This window comes from Lipophrys pholis, assembly GCF_963383615.2.
Source record: "Lipophrys pholis genome assembly, chromosome: 16".
NCBI classification, from domain to species: Eukaryota; Metazoa; Chordata; class Actinopteri; order Blenniiformes; family Blenniidae; genus Lipophrys; species Lipophrys pholis.
Window position 1 is genome coordinate 17472500 of NC_137634.1, and position 21543 is coordinate 17494042.

The 21543-nt window shown below is 41.8% G+C and overlaps 1 protein-coding gene across 5 annotated transcripts in view; it reads right to left on the bottom strand.

Annotated features, from left to right (window-relative positions):
- The window catches only part of rapgef6 (Rap guanine nucleotide exchange factor (GEF) 6), a 135266-nt gene that overhangs the window by 37781 nt on the left and 75942 nt on the right, over positions 1-21543 (bottom strand). For all 5 annotated transcript variants that reach the window (XM_080483628.1, XM_080483627.1, XM_080483629.1 and 2 more), the window contains 3 exons: positions 7460-7591; positions 3355-3535; positions 1562-1698 (listed from right to left, as the gene is read on the bottom strand). In XM_080483628.1, coding sequence (XP_080339754.1) covers positions 1562-1698; positions 3355-3535; positions 7460-7591 — 450 coding nt within the window. The remainder of the gene's footprint in view (positions 1-1561; positions 1699-3354; positions 3536-7459; positions 7592-21543) is intronic.

Sequence of the window (21543 nt, forward strand, 5' to 3'; positions counted from 1 at the left end):
GAAAAGGAAATGCTGGCAGGCATAATATAACAAGCCATTCATACCGAGTGTGAGCGGATGGAGGTAGGGTGAATGAGCCCGGGGCTCCCTCTGCAGCGATAACTGATATTTCCTCCTCATTGCCTTTTCATTTGTTCGATGTTTCTCACCTTAGCAAATCTCTGATTCTTCTCCCAGTGCTTCTCACTGTTTCTTCCCGGCTGTGTCTATTTTTTTTCCCAGCCAGTCTGCCACCCCTCAGCAATGATGAAATGGTAGTAAGTTTTTGTGATGCAGTTGTGCTACATCCTCTCAATTAACATCACGCCCACGGAGCAACTATTCCTCCTCCCTTGGCATTTTTCTACAAGGAATCTCCACAGCGGATCATCTCCCAATACCCCCCATCTCCTGTACACTCCTCCATCACACAAATCACCTGCATAAAATTCTTCACTGCATCCATGAACCTCCTCAATATCCCTTCACCCTTAGTCTATCACTGGCTGCCTTTCTGATGCATACACTTAATCTACCTTTCCTTAAACCACACAACATACCTGCTCCCACCACCGTCCTGTACATCTTCCCCTTCAACTGCGCTGGCAATAATCATAAATACAATTTCTTTAACTAAAATGTCAAAGACAGAATATTTCGCTCTTCACTCCGACAGTCCCTTGTTGACTCACTCGTCATTTTCTCTTCCTTTGTGCCGTCTGAAGCCTCTCTTATGTCTACTGTTAAGGCCACTTTAGTCTTTATTTTCCTTTCCCTCTCGCACTCACTTAGCAAAGTGCTTCGCTGTGACCTTCAACATGAGTCCACAGAGAGAGACAGCGGAGTGGAGAGCTGCCCATCAACCGGCTTGACACAGACCGTATGGAGGCGCGCACACATACACACACACACACACACACATCCATTCATGTGTACTTTCCACGAATGAGTGTGTTTATGGTTTTGTCCTGCTGGCGTTCCTGTTCGGCCGTGCTTGGCGTCCGGCATTTCATAGCCATTTATCGCCCTGTCGAGTCTAATGCTGCCCCATGTAACAAAACAGCCATGACAGAGCTCCCGTTTCTCAGGCATGTAACTTAATTAATTAGCTGCGTTGCAGCTCAAGTGATTGACGGGCTTTGCTCACTGCAGTGACTTTGCACTTGCCAGTTTGTGTGTGTGTGGACACATAAATCATGTTTCAGCACCTGTATATATGTTTTTATAGCTTTCTTCACTTCCCATTTAACAGCAAAGTATTATTATTAACAGATAAGTGTTTTCATTGCAGTTTATATTAATGAACCAATTATTATTCAGCGTCTAACTCAATACAAACACAGATATAAGTGTTTGGGGGAATTTCATGTAAATACTTGAATGAGGCAGATAAAATGAAGACACATTTTGCATATCATGATTTTAGTGATTGATCTAAATTGCAAAAGCTGCAGAAAAGGTCACATAACATATTCACTCTACTCACTGCAGAAGCACTAAATAGCCAGACTTCAGACGCAAGACATTTTAAAAGTTGGCGAGTTCTTAACACATCTGCAACCAAACTTCCTTAAATTCATACCTCTTGCTTGTCCTGCAGTATGACCGTGACAGCCTGCTCCACCACCTCAAACACCATGACGCTGCACAACTCCCGCCGCACGGACATGGTCATGTTGGCAAAGGCAGGCAGCTGGTGCATGAACTCCAACAGTTGCTCTATTTGGGATGAAAAGATCGAGGCAGACAGAAGAGAAAGCAAATCACAAAGTGAGAAAATGGGGGGGGGGTAAGAAAAACAAAATACTTTGGGCCTTGTGAGCCATGAAAAGAGGGTGTATTGATAGAACGCCTGTATCCAAAGCAATGCGTCTCAGGTGCGCAGGGGGAAAAACATATTGATTTTGTTTTTCACAGACAAACAGCAGCATTTCTGAAATAATCTATTGACTTTTAAATGGTCCTTTCAGCAAGCGAAACTCCCTCCCAAATATATAATTTTTATATATTTTTTCAAATGTTGAAAGTCCAGTGTTTCAAAGAATATATATAAAAAAATAACCCTTCAAAGGTGAGTTGACGTTAAAGGCAACCACACACGGGCAGTGATTTCCACTACACATTGACATGTTTAGATGCGGCAAAAGTGCTCCGAAATGTAACCAAATTATACTTAAACTGAGTTTGTTTATTCATCCAGGATCCTCAAGAATCAGCACTCACTGTATCCACCCTCCTTCCTTGTGATTTTTATGACGACCTTGCAAGTTTTACTACTAGTTCCTTCCCTTGTGGCCACATGTCCGACTCCTCTGCACTGTAGCAGAGTACAAAGTGACTCACCAGCACACTGTGCTGCCTGCATCCACCTTCCTTCATTCTTCTTCACTCTGTCTCTCTCCGCATCGTTGTCCCTTGCTTTCTTTTAAGGAGTTTAAAGTACCAGATGGTGTGAAGTTTGGAGCATGAGGAGAAGCCTTCAATTAAGTGCATGTTTATTAATACGACTACAAACTATCGCATGTGGTAAATTCTACCATCTGGGAAGCAAGGCAGAAGAAAGCAAAACTCTGTCAAGTACACAATGGACTTTGTATAAATTATAAGGTTGTAATCCTACTGAAAATATTTTGATGACTACAGTGAAAATTGGCCAGTACCCAGCCTTTTTATTTGTTAACACATTAAAACAAATCCATGTCTTTCAACGAGGCTTTGTCGTGAGTATGGATTGGAAGCAATTCAACCACTTTTCTCTCTCTCTGACTGGAAAATGTGCATACTGGAGTAACGAATGAAGCAAATTCTTGGGTAAAATATGACTGAACCATTAACTTACCCTGGTTAATTTACTGAGCATTGAGTTCCCCCAAGTTTATTCAAGTAGGATAAATCAATCATATCAAGCTAAATGTAAATTTAAAAATTAACTAAACACAGCTCTGGTGAGCCAGGGATGAACTCAGGTTCCTTCTCTGCTTTTTCCCCCTGAATGAGCTTTGACTGTATCCACTAGAAGGCCATCCTCTCAGCGGGCACTCAGCAGGCCAGCCCTTTACAACGACTTCCAGCTCTCTGATGTGGTCACCTACTCCTCTAGGAACCCGCTGGGTCCCACTAATGAGGTTGCTTCTCTGATTGCCTGCTTAAAAAACACACACTGGAAGGGCACAGGTGTTTAGAGACCACCACGAGGGGTCTTTACAAATGGGGGAACATTTGTGTATCTTACTGTGTGTGCTTACTGAGTGGTAGACGATCTAAAAATAGCCACTGAGAGCTGAGGACCAGCAAGGGAGAGGAGCAACATTGGTGCAAAAGTCGTATTTCAACTTATCTATATGTTAATTGTCACACTTAGACGTTAAGACTGACCGATGTCATCATCATTGCGGTCAGTCGGATCTTTCTCCAGACACTCGCGGACCAGGTCCCGACCCAGAAGAGTGTCCGTAGCTCTCTCCAGGTCTTCATCTTCCTCCTCCTCTTCCTCACTGTCCACTGCAGCCTCTGGAAGTCCAGAAAGATCCACATCGCCCAGGTCGCTCTCGGTGGCCTGGAGAACAGACCATGGGAAAAGTAGCAAAGAGACCGGTGAGAAATATTTTGTATAGATTTGTTTATCCTTTTTAAAAGCCAGGTAAATCTGAGTAATACCTTTCTTTTTAACCTACTGGCCCTGTTCCATTTCTTTTTTGGTAGGGGTTACTATATTTCCTGAGGATTTCAGTGATACATAAACTTCATAAAACATAAAGGATAGCCTTGCATTCATCAACTGTAGCTGTGACACTGAGTTAAAACCCCAAAATTGAAAAACATATGCCAGCAGCCAGATATTTAAATCCAGCAGCCATAGTTCTCCACATTCCCCCTGAGCAGGGCGGACAGATGGTTGGCATGGTATGGATCTAAAGCAGCATCGGGGCTTTTAGATCAGCTGGGAATTGAACTGTCAACCCAGAGGTGAACCGAGGAGCACCGAAGACCATCTGCTGTTTTTATCTGGTTGCCGTAGAAGAAACAACTGATAAAAAAAAAAGGAAAGCTCATTAAACTGCTGTCTTTGTCCGTGTTTCCCAAAATAATTTCCACAGATGCAATTATCGAGGCAGCAAATTCACTCACTCCCCCAGTATTAAAAAAATCATCGCTTAATAAGATGATTAAAAGAGAAGGGCATTGGACCACTTTAATTTAACTTGCATTGTTGGGATTAGCAGGTGCAGGTGATAGCTCAATTGTGTGAGGGATAGCTACAATGTGCCACTTTCAAAAGGAGGCATTTATGTTTTAACAAAGAATATCAAAGTGCAAAAATCATCACTATATAGTTTCATATGTTTGTTAGTTTTGAGTAGAACATGCTATTTACTCTAATACTGCTCGGGAGTTCTCTGTTAACTGCGTCGCAAAAATAGAATTTGGCCTTTCGGATGAGAAAAGACAAGCAAGATAGAACATACATACAAAACACTACGGGTACAAAAGGTGTTTCTTAGTTAAAACCTTGAAAATGAGGGGGGGCAACACTGAGAATGAGCAGTTGTGCCACCCTGACACAACTGTGCCTCGCTTTATCCTCAGTCTCTTTCCCTGCAACTGCAGTCAGTGACACATTTCTTGGTTCTTCTGGGAGCCCTGTTCATTTCTAATGCAGGATGTACCCTTTCAGTTCAATCCCTCTGGTCTCAAAGCAAGTTTGAGGCAGGAATACGCAGGGACAAGGGACACCCGATCAAGCAATACCTATACAATTTAAAGGGCGGCGGTGGCTGGCGGACCATGATAGGAAAGTGAAAAAGCAGGAAGTATTGTTGCGAGGTTTGGGATTTACAATGGCCAGGAGATGAAAGAGTACAAGTGAGGAATATGAGAAGCGTGGGTTAGCAACGGAAACTGAGGGAGTTAAAGCGAAACAGGTAAGAGAGCAAGCAGGACTGAAAAACAATTGAATGTACGCAAGAAAAACACACGCAAAACAAAAAAGGTTTCACTGACAAGCGCAAACCACAGGGAGGTCAGTGCTTTAAGACAGCTGTAAACAAACACGGAGCCAGGTCAGCGACAAGCTGATGGGATCAGAGCGGTGTGATAAATACCTAATCTGAGGATGAAAAGATCAAGTTTGCTGTGTTAAATGTCTGAACCGGGCTGACCTGGCTTACATCAATCTGCAAGCGCTCGCAGATAAGACTCAGGAGGGAGGACAGGCAGTGGCAGATAATATAACGCCGAAAATCTGGACAATCAATAGAAGTTTTCCAGTTTGATCTCAGTAGAGATTTGCTGCCATTTTTAAAGTTGCACCTGGCTCTGTTATCTTATTTATTGATTCATTACTCCATAATTACTGCCGCGATAAATTCATTTTAAGGCAAGCTGTATCAAATGCATGCAAACTGACATATAAACTCACCAAATTTATACATATAGTCTGTGTTTAGTCACAGTTTGGCTCTTTGGGAGACAAAATGACATACTGACTGTGTGGCCCTACCTTTCCTAACCTTTCCATCTATTTAGAAACAATTTTAGTATTTAGTGGCACTAACTAAAACTAGGAACTCACAGCCAATGTGTGCCAGAGGTGTACATAGTAACAAAAATCATCCACAATTGACAACATTTCCTTAAACCATACAGCCCTAGCTCTCAGTAAAGAAGAGTCGAGGCTGGAACGATAATCTTGAAAGGGTTTTTTTTTTCGGATTTATTACAACTTTCTCTGTTAAGAGAGGAGATTAAGAGATCTGAGAGATTAAAATGATTACATGACAGACTTATCATGTATTCTTTTATGGTGGTATTGATTCACAGCCATTTAGATACCCGGCTCTCTCAGAGAGACATTTCATTGAAGAGCACACCGAGCTGTTGAAATGTCACACAGAAGGTGAAGCAGATACAAGAGGAGATGGTGAATTGTAACTGGTAATGACACTTAATTGGTTTAATGATGGCACACTTATGCATCGAGCTGGACAATCACACTAAATGCAAATGTGGAAATAAAAAGGAAGGAAAAGGAAAAGATTGATAGTGTGAGTAAACTAATTTACAATTTAAAAATTGGCTATAGGCAAAACCAAAATGCATTCATTTGGTAGTGGAGACTTGTCCCAGTGTTGAAGGTCATGTACAGATAAAAAGTAAAAATCCACAACCTTTCTAAAAGCTTAATAAAAACCACTGAAGTATTTTGTAAATATTTAGATGTTCATACGCTTTTATTTTGAGGACTGCTATATGTATTCGCTTTCCGTTTAGTGAATGTATGTTGTCAATTGAATCAGAGATTTAAATCAGCTCATGCTTTCCCAACAGTATTTTACTATAGTCATGAAAATTTTACTATGAATTGAAAAAAAAAAAAACAGTTGAGATGAAACAGTGTAAATAGGATGTGACTGTAAGAATGACAGTGAAGAAACACTGATGATGCAACAACCATTCTAATTTCCATGCTCTCTTAACTTACAAAATGACACTTATGAATCAAGCAACATGATCACACAATGTCAACTTCCTAACTAACCTTCATCCTAAGTTTCCTCCAGCTCTCGGCAGTTTAAAACATATGGATGCATACAACAGATGCGATGGCAAACAAATCCAGCTCCACTGATAAGGTCGGAGCTCTTATAGCCGCAACACAGGTATAGATGGAGCGCCAAAGGTTAGGTTCATTTCCTACAGGTGACCTTTAATCCTCAGGCGGCGGTTCAGAGGGAGACAAGTCACCGGGAAGAACAACTGATGTGTGGTAATTAGTGGGATAGAAGGAGTGCAAGGAGGGAGGGTGAGGTGGATAGATATACTCCAGGTACCCAGACAGAATTGGAGCACGTCGGCGGCAGCGAGAATCCAACATCAGTGGAGCACTTTTTGTCGCAGACCAGCTGTTGTCGCGGTGTGATGGTGAAAGGTTGACGGGAGACATTAGTTTGTTCTGTACTGAGACTCGCTCTTTTGGAACCTACGCGTCACTTTTACGTTCCTCAAACACTTTTTTATAAAAAAAAACAAAAAAACAAGTGACAGTGGTGCAAAAGAATGTTTGAAAACCTTATTTGAGAGACAGAAGGTTTTGTAAGAAAGTTATGAAGCATTAACCTTCTTCAGCTTTGGAAAAAAAATGTAGAAGGAGACAAATATTTCCACTATAAACTTCAAAAACTTGATGTATTACAGCAGGAATACAGTGGCGAGCTCTCTCGTCTCATTGTGAAAAGGCCTGTGATGAACTGGGCTGCCCTTGCCCATAGAGATGTGCGTATAGATGTACAACAGCAGTACGTTTGAGGAGAATCAATAAGTGGCTCTAATCCATCAATCAATTAGACAAACAAAACTGCGTGAAAAATGTGAGTGTCGATGGTCTTTTTGTCCAAAAGTAGTAGATTAAAAAAAAAAAAAAAAGTGTAGTTGAAAATAAAATATACTAGTATTCAAGCAACAAGCAGTGAAGCCCCCCCACCTGATAAATGTCGGACAGACTGCTGCTCCCCGAGTCGCTGGCGATGCTGCATCCTGATTGGCTGGGAGGCACGTGCATCACCTGCTGGTGGGCGTGGTCTGTTAGGTGCATCTTATTGAGGTCGGCGGGAAGCTGTTCAGACAAGAGGAAGAAGAACAGAGAGGGCAAAGAGGATGTGAGTTCAAATGAGGCCAACAACACAAACACACAGCGAGAAAAACGGTATAGGTGGGAAACTGGTTGTAAAATCTTTGGACAAAACAACTCAATGATTTGTCTTACTCACACAACATAAAAAGTAGTCTATCGTCTACATATACGCACTGGATACTTATATGACAGAAAAAGGAAACAAACAAATAAATATATGCCCGCGCAAAAACTACAGTCATTTCAACAATTCAAAGAGCAAACTAATCCAAAGGCTACAAACAATATCAGGTCCTTCAAGAAATCTGTAGCAGTTTGTGCATTTCTCCAATGAGACGCTAATTTGCAAAAGCAAACAGCAAGCATCAATTCAAACAGATCTGTTGCTGTTTTGCCATCAAGTCTTTCTGAAAATTGCCAAATCTAAATTGCTGTGAGCGCATTCAGGATACCTCATCAATCCGGATGGGGAATGAGACAAAGACGTTTGAGTAGCGGGGGCGTTTGAGTGCAAGATGATGACACAGAATCAGCCGCACGCTTCTCTGGAGTACTGTTACGTCGCCATCCCTCATTGTGTGTGATAAATCTAGAATCAGTGCACATAGCATTTAGACCACAAGGTCACCTCATGGATAAATGATGCAAAACCATTGTTGAAGTGTCTGTGTGGTCAATATAATAGTATGCAAAGTTTGAATGTTTTAGAACTGTGAAGAAAGAACTGCAAACCCTGAGAAATAGAAAGGGAGTACATTCTTTTGGCACGGTTGTACTGGTCAACAATCGGTTTAAGTCCAGGTTTTGAGGCCATTCTGTGCGTTGTGTTTGCATGTTCATTCCTGCACCTCCAAGGATTTTCTTTCTGTCCACAGCCCAAAAACATGTTTTCAAGGCTCACCGGTGTCTCTAACCTGCCCGTAGCTGTGGTTGTGAGTGTGTGCGATCATGTCTTTCACTGTCTTTGGCCTGTGATGGACAAATGGCCTGTCCAGGGTACAGACTCAAGCCTCCCCGATATTCTAACTTGGATAAAACTGCATAAAAGATGCGTGGAAATGCAATTATATCCCCAGATTGTAGCTAATGGAGTAAAAGCATGTCTCAATGACATACTTTATCACGTCTTAATTAATAGGCAAAATTACATTATCAATCAATCAATCGTTAATTAATTCTTAGCAAAGGAATTTCTTATATCCCCAGTTGGACTTATACACTGGTGATGCATACCGAAGCACCAAAAAACTAAATGTTTCCCCTTTCCAGCCACGCAGACGGCTTGCTCAAATAAAACTCTGACATGGCTTACTAAAACCGAGAATTGTGCCGAGCTCTGCCTTAAGCCAGACTCAGACGTCGGATGTTTAAAGATTCATCAGCAGTGGACATGCTCTCATTGAAACGGTCCAATTTGTAGAAGCAGCTCAGCGAAAGGTCAAGTCTGGGTTTTCCTCTGACATACAGCAACTCATATCTCTCGTCGTTCTCTGGGACCGGGGTGCTACTCATTCAGGGTGGGTGGGGATGAAAAGAGAAGTGAACAATCTTTCCACAAAGTTTTGCAGCTGAAAAAAAAAAAAGAGTACCTGCAGTCATAATGAGAAAGGTTTCTGAAACACGCCATAGATCTGTTTTAGCACTGCTCCAGCGTACATGGCGGCCCTTCGCTGTGCTAGAGGAAAGCCTGACAAATCTTTAAATCTTACCAGTTTGGATCGGGGCAGCGTAAGGGTGAGAGACGAGGTCCTCCTGCGACACCGAGCAAACCTGCAGCACACTTCCTCCATAGCTGCATCAGACTATCCAAACATGCACGTACTCACTCGCGAAAACACCAACCGTTGTAAACACACCGCGGCGCAAACCAAAGCGAAGCTCAAAAAGCTATCTGAGGCGACGAGGAATCACCATGTCCACATGCAATATTAAAGACAGTGAACCTGGGGGCGCTGCCCCCTCGCACCTAATAGGTCTGTTGTACTGTACAACATCATCAGCAGAGAACATCCCCCCTCTTCCTGAATCCCAAAGGAAAACAGGATTGGCGAGGGGGGTTCAAAAAAGAAAAAGTTCACTGGCTTGTTCTTAATGTCCAACATATTAAAAGCTTTATTAATTCATGTGCGGTCGAATCGCACAGAATCCAGGAATCTGACAGCCAATGGGAATCCAGAGCCTTCATTCCATTCACGTTTTAAGGATTTGTGTGAATGTTTGCAGAAATGGTGTGAAGTAACAGGGTGAAGAAGTCAAAAGTGATTAAGGGAGTTGCTTGTTAGATCTGCACGTTTTTGCAGAAAATTTTGACCCGGGGGCGTCGATATCAGCAAATGAAAATAGACAAATTAAACAATAGAAAATATACAAAGTATAGCGGTATAGAGGATGGATAGATCCCCGTCTGAATCACTATACTCACGTTACAGTTCAACAGTAAAAAAAAAAAAAACTATCTAATTTCAAAGTGAATTATTCTAACATTCAGGGAGATGTAATGACTCTGGCAGGAGGTTTACGTCGTGACTAAAGGAGCATTTGAGCGAAATCCATTTCCAATTAGGGGCGTCAGTGTAATAAGTTGTGTGATTCATGTATCGACCAGCAGACAACACGGAATTTCAAGACTGTTGGGTGCTGACTATTCACCAAATCACACAAATACACAAGCGGGATCCACGACTTGTTGTCCCTGATGTTTATTGTTGACCTACACTGCACAAGATAACTTTGTTGTGTTTCTTTGTGGATGAGAAGCGGTGGGGGCAAGAAAAAAAAAGCGAGGGGGAGGACAGAGAGTGATTGCTAATTTCTTACAGGTGAATACTTATCGATTTCTGTGTGATGGAGCAGTTAACAGCCAGCGATGATGAAACTCCCAACCCTACATCCATTTAATATATTCACCAGGTTTCACACGGAGACGGATACATCAAACGTGTGCCCTGCATTCAGACACAAATAAAAGCTGAAGCGCCACAGGAAAAAAAAAACCCAAAAAAAACCACCTGAATAAGAAAATTCAAAAGAGCAGCGATCAATAAGCAGGTGCTTTTTCCGAGGTCTGAAACAACCGGAGGTAAAGATCTCATAGTAAAATCTTTGGGAAACGAAGCAAACGTTGAGCTGGTAGTGAGTTTGAAACGACATGCTTTAGGAAACAGGAAGACATTCAGGGGGAGAATGATTCCGGTTTGATATAATCTCTCAGCCGAGGAAACAAAATAGAATAAACTGACGTGAATTTGGCCTAAAGTGTCTTGAGTTCGCGTTGTTTTCGAGCTTGGTTTGAGACTGGAAAAAAAAGGCTTTGGTTGTTTGTGAACTCGTCCTGCTTACAGCGAAAAGATCTGTTTGTAGCTCTAACTTGCAAGAATAAAAACATTCGACTGAGGTCAAAGTAAAGTAAATATGGTGCTCAAGCAGTATTTGGTAGACAAAAGAATGTGTATTAATTTACACTGATTTCTAGTTTACTACTGCCTCGAGGTGTTACTATGCCTTTTTAACAGCTCACCATGGAAACTGAAAAAAGAAGAAATCTCCCCTTCTAAAAAAAGCTTTTCAATCTGGACAGCACTCAATCGATTTGTGCCACTCACACTGCACATGTTTAATTTCGATAAACTCCTACAAAAGTGAGAGTTTGTCCACTGTCTCCTCCAATGGACGTGCATCATGAATACGGGGAGGCTTGAAGTGTCTAAAATCCGCCTCACTGTTTACGTGTCTCCTATTTTAAAAAAGATGTGGATCTTTCCTTGACAGGCTATTAATTCCATTTCAGGTTGGGGTGATATTTACACAGCTGGAGGCAGCTGGAGGCTACCATTAGAGCATTACGAAGTGATGTTTAACATACGAGCCCTGCTGTTCGAGTAAACCAACCCACTAAATTCCTCCAAATTACTCTGGATTGTGTTGATGTGACACTGATATGTTGGCAATCCAGTAGCTGCACTTCAGATGTGTGACAGCTGAGCAGTCAACATGCCAAACAGAGCTCTGGCTGCTACATCCAGCTATACAGAGGAATGTAAACAATGGATTCTGTAAGACAGAGAAGCCAGAAAGCACTGTTTGGAGCCAGACCTGCATGATGTCTAAATGACGTGTGTTTTAGAGGAGGCGGGGTACGACGATGACAGAAAGCGAGAGAATGCTTCCCAGTATTTGAGGGAGCAAAGGAAGGTACAGGGAAGTCAAGTGCTGGGGGAAGTGCATCATTATGGCGGTCTCATGGCCCCTATTCACACCACAGACTTAATCCTGCTCTAATCCCCCTCTTTCCCACTCCCTGCAGACCACACTGCGGGGTGGGGTGTGTGTGTGTGTGTGTGTGTGTGTGTGTGTGTGTGTGTGTGTGTGTGTGTGTGTGTGTGTGTGTGTGTGTGTGTGTGTGTGTGTGTGTGTGTGTGTGTGTGGAGGGGTGGGGATGTGAGGAAGATGGGGGGTTCTCCCATTCAGTTCATGCATTAAGAATGAGAGTTAGGAGATTAAATATAAATGTGTAAGGTTCCTTCAGCTGTACGATTCTATCACGTCAAGGAGTTGCCGGCGCCGCCATCAGGGAGGCGGGCAACTGTAAATGTCGCTGTCAGACAGACCAAGAAGTCATTCCAAGGGTCTGTTCAGCTGAACAAAATAACCTCATGTCTGTCATATTAAGCATAGGATATATATTTACCACAAGTAGGAGGCAGCAGCCGACGATGACCAGAAGAATGAAGCCTCAACGCTGTCAAAACATCAACTTTAGCTTTACCTAGTGTTTTTTTTTTTTTTTTTTTTTTAATGAATAGGTAAAACATATATACAGCTAATAGGTTAGCTGATTCACCGTAATATATATTTGCATTAACGGTTGTTTATGTTTATATCACGAGCTTAAATGATTTATGCAGATGTATTTGTACAATCAGTGATTGTTAAATCACCCACTGAGACGTCATAAAGGCTGTGGGTGAAACAAAATGCAAACATAGTGCATCTGGCTAAGAGCCAGCTCCTACACAATATTGTATATTTCATTTCTCTTTACCTCCCGAACAATGGCCTTCTCTCCATTGGGAAGAAAAACACATTAAGCAACATTAAAATTGCAGCTCTGCATGTTAAGCCCTCTTTGGGACTAAATTTGTCTTTCTGAAGACAAAACTCATCTCAACAAAAGCTGAACAATCTGGTCAAAATGTATTTGGGAAATATCCTCTTTTGCCTTATTGCGCAAACTGTGTCCAGTTTTATTTATTACATTCAGTTAATTTTTAAATACAGTGCTCCATTCCACCTATTCTCTTTAGGGGTTAAATGGGCTATAAAGGACACAGACTGGCCATTTAACAACACAGACAATTTTTAGTCGGGGGATAATCTTCGCTACGTCAGTGTCGGGTGGGGTATTTCAGGGCCCCAACGGTTTTGGTAAACCTTGAAGACATTAATGGATGATCGGTTGGCCTGGGGCACCAGAAGGGGCCATGCCATTAAAAGGCAATAAAAATAAATAAATGTAAGAGGAGAATGTAGTAAATCACACAACATTGAAAGACAGGCAGTTCTGTTTACCTCAAACTATATTTTGTTGTAATTTAGCTACTTTTTGAACTTAACATTGTCTTTTAGACAAAAGTGCTTTGGATGCAAACGATATAATTATTGACTAACTTGCAGGAGACACTGGGGACTTCATTAGACTACTGATAAAGATATGGAAAATGAGTTTTATTCATCATCAGATACCTAGACAAAAGCTGAGCCTAAGACAAAGGCAATTAGTTATGCCGGCAGAGAATTGGGAGATGATAAAACACTGCACATGCCAGAATGAGACAAAGAAGCAGAAAAGAATAAACAACAACAATACATTGAGATGAATGATGAAGCCAAGTCATTAAGGAAAATGCGATGAGGCTGATAAATCCTTATGCGGATGGCAATTAAAGCAAGTTCAACAGGCAAAGACACAAACAGGGCTCGATGAATATTTTAACGCTACGGTGCAAGGGAGACCGAAAATAGCAGTAGATAACAAAAGACTGCTAATGTTACAGGTGATTAAGGGAGTATTTCTGTTTAAATAAAGTTGCCTGCACATTAATGGCGGTACAAAAAAAAAAAAAAAAAAGAAAGCTGAAGAAATGTGTATTTTCACCTGGGACAAAGAGAAACAGAATCTACATATGATAGAGTGACTCTGCCAGACCCAATATAATAACCAATGCATGGCAAAGTGTGAACTTTCCATATTAAATACACACAAGCAAACCAAAAGAGTAAAACACTGCTCATAATTCACTTTAGTAGTACCTACAAATATCCAATAACAACCACAATGGACCATAATGGCTCTAAAAATAGCTGGAGGAGGCTAAATCTGTAAGAAAAGAAAAAAAAAAAGATTCAAGTGCCATTAATCATCTCGGCAACTATGCTGCCAGCTCATTTCCACCAGCTGAAAGTACCTACTGTACACTGCTCATAACCTCAGAGTAAATAAGCCAGTTCACGGGCAGGGAGGTCACTGATGGGCTATCTGACACTAACAAGTTTGGCCTGTAGATGTCAGCAGTGACAAACTGCCTTGACGTGGCCTGAAAGGTGCAGCCAAGCCTCAGCAACAATCACTCATAAAGAGGATGAAGCGTGCATTAAAACCAGACCTTTCTTGATTTGTAAATTCTCAGAACTCTGGAAGGAGCCTGCATGTATCGCTGCTGTCGAGGTCACACTACATTTTCCAACAATAAGACAAGTTCTTTGAATGTCATTATCACCAAAGTAAATTCTAACGAGAAACAGTGGGAGGTGATAATGTATGCATCAGGGTATTTCTCCCAACGTCTTTTTAAATAGAAGAGGTGTTCAGTTGGACGGTAGATTCCATAATAGGCTTCCCCACTATAGATTTAAAGCATAATTACACATTAAAATAGGGCGCCTGAGCTAGAATAAGTCTCCTCTGATAATAGCTGTCGCTGCGTCAAATTATCTCTCGCAGTTATACCAGAGGCCACATCAGACGGCAGCTTCTGCACAAAAGCACCGAAGTTGCTACTGTCTCACAGCACAAATGACGGATACTTTCATTGATGTGACACTTAATTTCTGGATCTGATTTCAACTGGATTCCTGATTTCTCAGCTCTCCAAGTCGCTTGTGTTTCTTTGCATCGTCTTATATTGTCCGATCCATCACACCTCTTGGCTTTTAACTTTATATTCATGCTACTGATTACTCACACATTGCAACCTCCACTCTCCGGTAGCCCAATCACGATACCTACGTAGTTTCTGTCATGTCCTGTTTGCTTTCATTTTTTTTTTTTTAAAGGGTTTTGCTGGGGTTTTTTTTCCTCCAATGGATCAAACCCTTGTCATAAATTCTGCTTCAAAGGGAGCGAGGAGGAGTAAAATGACAGCTAGTGGCCTCATCTGACTAGCTAGGTGAGAGAACACTGGCTCTGATGTCTAGAAAAAGGACAGACACACACACACAAACACACACACACACACACACACACACACACACACATTTTGAAGCTCCAGATTTAGCCCTGTAGCGCTGCAGAAAGCTTTGATCAATCAAGGCCACTGTTGGCTGTAATATTGTGAGAGCCGGCCAGTGTCAAGCAACGCAGACCCGTATAGAAAAATGGAAAATACAGGCTTACACACACCCGAGTGTATACCATCATTCATGCAAAAGAATGGCTGCAACAACCCTGACATAGATAATCTCACAAGCCAAATTATGCATGACATCACATAGATGGGATTCACCATAAAACAACTGTGTGCATCTCTGGACTCCATTCAGTAGAATTGAGCTTATTGAATTGGCTCAGCACACAGCCATGCTCCACTCCATTACTGGCAGGTCTGCAGACAGTTGGATTAAGATACAGTGCAGGAAGACAGATGGGAGAATGGGAGGAAATAGAAGGACCTGAAGTGAAGGTGAGCGACAGAGACAAACAAGGTGCGGGCTAAAGGAATGCAGTGGAAAAATCGCCACGGAAGAAGGTAGAGTGCAGAATATGATTGAGACTGACTCGAGAGTGTATGTGTTTGTATAGGTAGAAGACATAGCATGGAATAAAACAAATGATAAAGTAAAGATGAGACTGACAGTGTGTGGTGGAATGACGATGGACTGAAAGTGAGCGAACAGATGAAGATAAAAAGTCTCCAATACTCCTCTTAAGAATCCAATTCTACTACAGTCCACACTACTGTGTGTGTGTGTGTGTGTGTGTGTGTGTGTGTGTGTGTGTGTGTGTGTGTGTGTGTGTGTGTGTGTGTGTGCGTGCGTGCGTGCGTGCGTGCGTGTGTGAGTGAGTGAGTGAGAGAGAGAGAGAGAGAGAGAGAGAGAGAGAGAGAGGAAGCGTCTACACCAGCAAGGGAGAAGGAACGTATAATGAATTGAAGTTGCAATTGGAGGCGACAACTCCAGCCAGACTTGTAAGAGAGAAGGGTGGGAGATAGAGAAGACGTGGAGGAGGGGAGCGGTAAAGAGGGCGCGCTGGAGTTAGCAGGCGACCACATGAGGAGATGAGGAGGACTCCAAAGCCATCAGGCTGAGTGGACTGCACGTGCACCCCCACAAACCGGAGCTCAAACACATGCCGTCATGCTTTTACTCAGCTTCCCACTGTAACACATTTTCATCTCCACCCAGCAACACTTTACGTTGGGTCTTACTCGCTAATATAATCTTCACAAATTCAGTCCATCCCCGCTGCCTGAAACTACTTGTTAGTAAAGAGTAACACTCATTTTCACGGAAATCAACACCCACACCACTTCACAGATGTAATGAGACGACCTCGCTTGGAGTTTTTAGCATGCAGGCGGAGTTCAGAGTCAAACTGGTCCACCTGTGTAACACGTGAAGTTCAGTTTGGTCATCATGAGCAGTGACATGATGGTTGTGATGGAGGACACAGGATAACTGGAGAGGAAATAATAACTACAATCAAATACAATCACTAGAGGTGAACTCGCAGGTGTTAACTGAAAGGTGTAATCTTGTTGCGTAACGTGAAGTGCAGGCTGAAAGCTTTTTGTTTTTAAGGTGGAACTGCTTGTTAGACTGATGTCAGGATGGATGTCAGGATGGATGGATGGATGTCAGGATGGATGGATGGATGGATGGATGGATGGATGGATGGATGGATGGATGGATGGATGGATGGATGGATGGATAAAAAACTAGGAAAAGGTTTGCTTCTATTTGAATTTATAAAAAAAAGTGAACTGGTGAGTCTAAATTGGATTTAAGTGCATTTGTACCCGTAATAAACAATGTTTCTCAGCGTTAACCCTGCAAAGGACAGGCGGATTGTTCTGGATATACTCAGCCTCTTGTCTAGCTGGTGTAGAAGAGTGATACATTGATTATATTGTCTTTTCTCTGCAGTATCTCTGTCTATAATGAATGCTAAAACAAGGTTTTTGGAAAGAAATGAGATGCTAAAGTGGGACAACTTTCTAATTGGGGTGAGAATTCTGCATAGCAACAAATCACCTCAAAAACTCCGGAAATTAATTTTTAGCTCATTTAAAGAAAAAAAAAAAAAAAAAGCTTCCTCCTGTGATTTGGCAGGCAATAGTCTTTTGGGTACAAGGTTCAACGATCATTGGTTGGCAAGTCCTTAGCCTGGGCAGACATTGGCTGGCAAGTTTCTACACTGAATAAACAGTCATTAGTTGGCACTTTCCACACTGGGCTGTGCCAGTGATGTGACAGACGGGCTGCTGAGTGGCACCAGCACTGCCAAAGGCCTGTGACTTTTGCCCCTGTTGTCTGATGACAGAAAGAGGCACTGGAGAGAGCACTGAGACGAGAAAGAAAAAAAAAAGAAAAAGGAAAAGAATAAACTGCACCCAAAGAATAGGAATGGGGAGTTTTGTTTATGTGTGATGCATCAGTTCAGCTGCTCATTTGACCTCAGAGAACCTACAACCCTGAACCCATTACTGAATCACCCAACGCCGGGATTAAATGTTGAACAATGGACTGCCTACTTTTATATGATTGTTGTTGTTTTTTTGTGAGCGATTATAAATTAATCACTTTAAGTTCCTGCAAAGCATGAATCAGAGCTATTGTATTTTTATGAGAATATGTTGATGACATTACATCATAAATCACAAATCCTTCAATTTGTCAAGGTGGGGACACAAATCATTGATTTGCAATTCTCACTTCTTGCTTATGGAACACCTAATAAGATTCCAGTCTTTAATTTGTGGACCGCAAATTGGTCATTTACATTTGACAGTTTGCTAAAAAGCAACTAAATTGGTCGGGAAATTAAAGTCAAACTGAAAGTCTTTGTCCACACATCGAGTTGAAGTGACATGAACAGCTGTATATCATCTCCTTCAACCGATAAATAACGGACCATTTTTGCAGTTTGGGCGTTTTAATCGTCAAGTTGACGGTGCCATTTTTGATTTGGGGTTGGATGACTTAAATGAGATCTGTGAAATCAGGAAATTGCAAACCAAATAGCTCACTTAAGGTGCATCGTATCGTTTGGATCCGTCATTTGTAAGAGGTCGGCTGCCGTCAATCTCCTTCACCGGCTTCAACACCAGGTGAGGACATTTTCTTGAGTATGAGGGAACAGGGAGAGGAATTGAAAATGTGTGGTTGTGAAAATGTCGAGGGGAGAGCAGAATAACACTGTATCACAGTCGCAATCTTTAGGAGTGTTTTTGTTTGTTTGTTTGTTTTTGTTTTAAACTTCTGAATGTATCCCCCAACACGTTTATATTCCGAAATTCCCTTTTTTCTGGGTACCTGCAGATGTGGGCAGACTGAAATATCTGTATAGGTGATGGCTGATTTACTGTTAATTATTCAGATGGAAACTCCATCTGCTGGCTGAGATGAAGCTGTTTGTAGACCTATTTGTGTGTTTGTAGTCTGAGCAGAGTTCACTTCAATATGCAACTTGTGAGAGATGAATTACAGCTCGTGAATGAACAATATGGGGAAATATTGCACCCATCTGTTGGTAATCAACAGTTTTTGAATGAGTTTTTAAAGTTAGGGCCTGTCTGTTCGGTAATAGGCTTCTCTTGTGTGTGTGTGTGTGTGTGTGTGTGTGTGTGTTACAGGAAGCTACAAGGCGTCTCTGTCTGAGCCCCTGAGGAAGGTGGGCCATGGCCAGGTCTGCCGGATACGGGAGGGAAGGCAAAACACTCGGCTGACACGAACACATGCATGCACACACACAATCAAATACATGCAAATGTGCACACTTACACACATGTGCACAAACACATAGTTACAGTAGTACCTCCGGGCTCCCCTCTGTTAACAGATGCTTCCTGCCTTACAGTGTGCGCTCACACACACACACACACACACACACACACACACACACACACACACACACACACACACACACACACACACACACACACACACACACACACACACACACACACACACACACACACACACACACACACACACACACACACACACACACACACACACACACACACACACACACAATCCCTGGCACCCCTACAGGTTGACCCAGGGGTCGGTTGGAGGGGCAGCTCCACCCTGTGCTTCTCGTCTAGTGTTTTTGTTAATGTTGGACTATGTTCCTGCATTTTTATGGCTGTGGCTTGCCAGGTCAGGAAATTAACTTTTTATTGAAGATTATTACACTTTATTAAAAAAAAATAATTAAATGCCATCATGTTACTGAGATGTGTCGAGAAGTGACTACAGCTTTCTGTGAGTAATCACAATATGCATTCACGCATTCATGCAATTAAAACAAAATATGCACAACGGTACTGAAGTCCTCCTGCAGGTCGGAGATCTGCAAATAATCAACAAAGAGCTGTTATCTTGACAGGTTTCGTCCCCACTTTGATAATGCAGCAATGAGAAGTGAATGATTTATTAGCATCACAGATGTGCATTTTCAAGCTGTCCAAACTGTCCCAGCACATTTGCTTTCACGCAGGCATGCCGCACTGCTTTCAGCTTCATCTTTCTCTTTGTTTCTCTCAACAAATTCACAGCACTGAATGGCCACAGAGCAATCACTAATCCACACTATCTTGTATTTATAAATGCCCTTGAAAATTATCCAGTAAAGGCTCTCTGGTGGTGGAGGCAGACGAGGGGATGTCGATCAATAGCAGAGAGATAATGGGAGCAAGTGAAATTGAGGGGGTGGGGGCCACGAGTGGTTGAAATATTAGCACGAGTGTGTGTGTGTGTGTGTGTGTGTGTGTGTGTGTGTGTGTGTGTGTGTGTGTGTGTGTGTGTGTGTGTGTGTGTGTGTGTGTGGTGGGAGAGAGGGGTGGTACCTCATAACAGACTCAAGTAGGAGGAGTCTGCATAAACCGAGGTTGTTCTGCATAGGTGTATGGATATGAATGTTGTGTTAGAAAAGCAGTTTTCTTTGGGTGTTAAACAGCCTCCGAGTGTGAGCCAGAGGCCGCCGAGTTCAGTGGTCACATGCACGAGTGTTGTCTATGTGCGTACAGACAATGGATCCTCGTGGATGTGTTTGTGCACAAAGGGATTCATCGTCGTAATGTTGACCAGCTCAGGTTGTAGAAATGCACACTGAGTGCCTGACTGGGTTTTTCACTGTGAGATCTCAGCCTATCACAGCAGATGGACACGTCTCAGGCCCTTTTATCGCGCTGTGATTCCTGAAACATTCAAATAGTCATGATTTTTTTTTTCTCCCCTCCTCAAAAGAGCTTTTTTTTTAGAAGAGCTTTATAACAAGTGGTGTTGTGAACATTGAGATGTATGCCAATTGTAATATCTTCATCAGCTATACAGACAATACTAGCAAATGTAACAGCTTAAGACAAAAAAAATAGAGATATATATTTTACCGAACATCAACAAACTTGAAGCTTTACAATTGAACAAAATATGCAAATATTAAGTTATCATCTTTTACCTATGTATATTCTGTACATATGCATTTATCCGTCAATCAATCCATTCATTTATTATCCAATTTAGGGTTGTGAGTTATGTATTTGTTAAAACAAAATCAATTGTACCTTTTATTTATATTTCATCACTGGCTTATTGTTTAATGTGAGCTGACCATAAAATGGATGGATGGAGGTTTTTCTTTTACTGCGTTACACTGTTTTTCCGTCTCTCTCTGTCCTCTTGTGTTTTACTTATTAATTACTGTGTGACTGTTAATGTAATTACACGTCTAATATCAGTGTCATGACATTTTTATCATTACCTTGCCTGTGCTATTTTCGTTCACACTATTATTCACATGAAGGTTACTTGTGAAGCATCAATTTGCTTTTCCAGTTGATACAGTGAATAAGCAAAAAAGGGGAACTTCAAGACTGAAATTCTATCATTGCGTGTTCAGACTGTTGGTGCAAAATGCAAGCGTGATTCGTCAAACGCTTCTGTACAAATAAAGGCTTAAGTGTCCATATTCGTGATTCTCAATGTACTCACCCATTACTCCAACTTGGTAGGACAAACTAGTATCTCAATATATTCTTGGGATAAAAAAGTGTGACAAGCTAAGCTGAAGGCGACGCCCGCTAACTACAACAGCAGTGACACTTGCATGATTAAAAATGTCAACTATTACAAACAGAAGTTCTTGGTGGAGAAGCTCAAATACTTAATTCAAGTGCGCTGCTTTCATGGCCATCTGGCAAAGTCAGCATCAAGTTCAATTAGACCTCTGATGTTCGGAAAAGGAAAAGTTCCTGCATCGTCTCTCAAAAACTACAAGATGCAAATTACCCTTTGAAACGATCATTAATACGGCACCTAAATAAGGCTCAGACAACAGTTTACCAATAATACATTAAGAAAACACAGGAAATCCAAAGACTGTGGACAAGTGAAAGAAAAATTGGCAACATAGCTTGTTTTTGTTTGGAAGATTT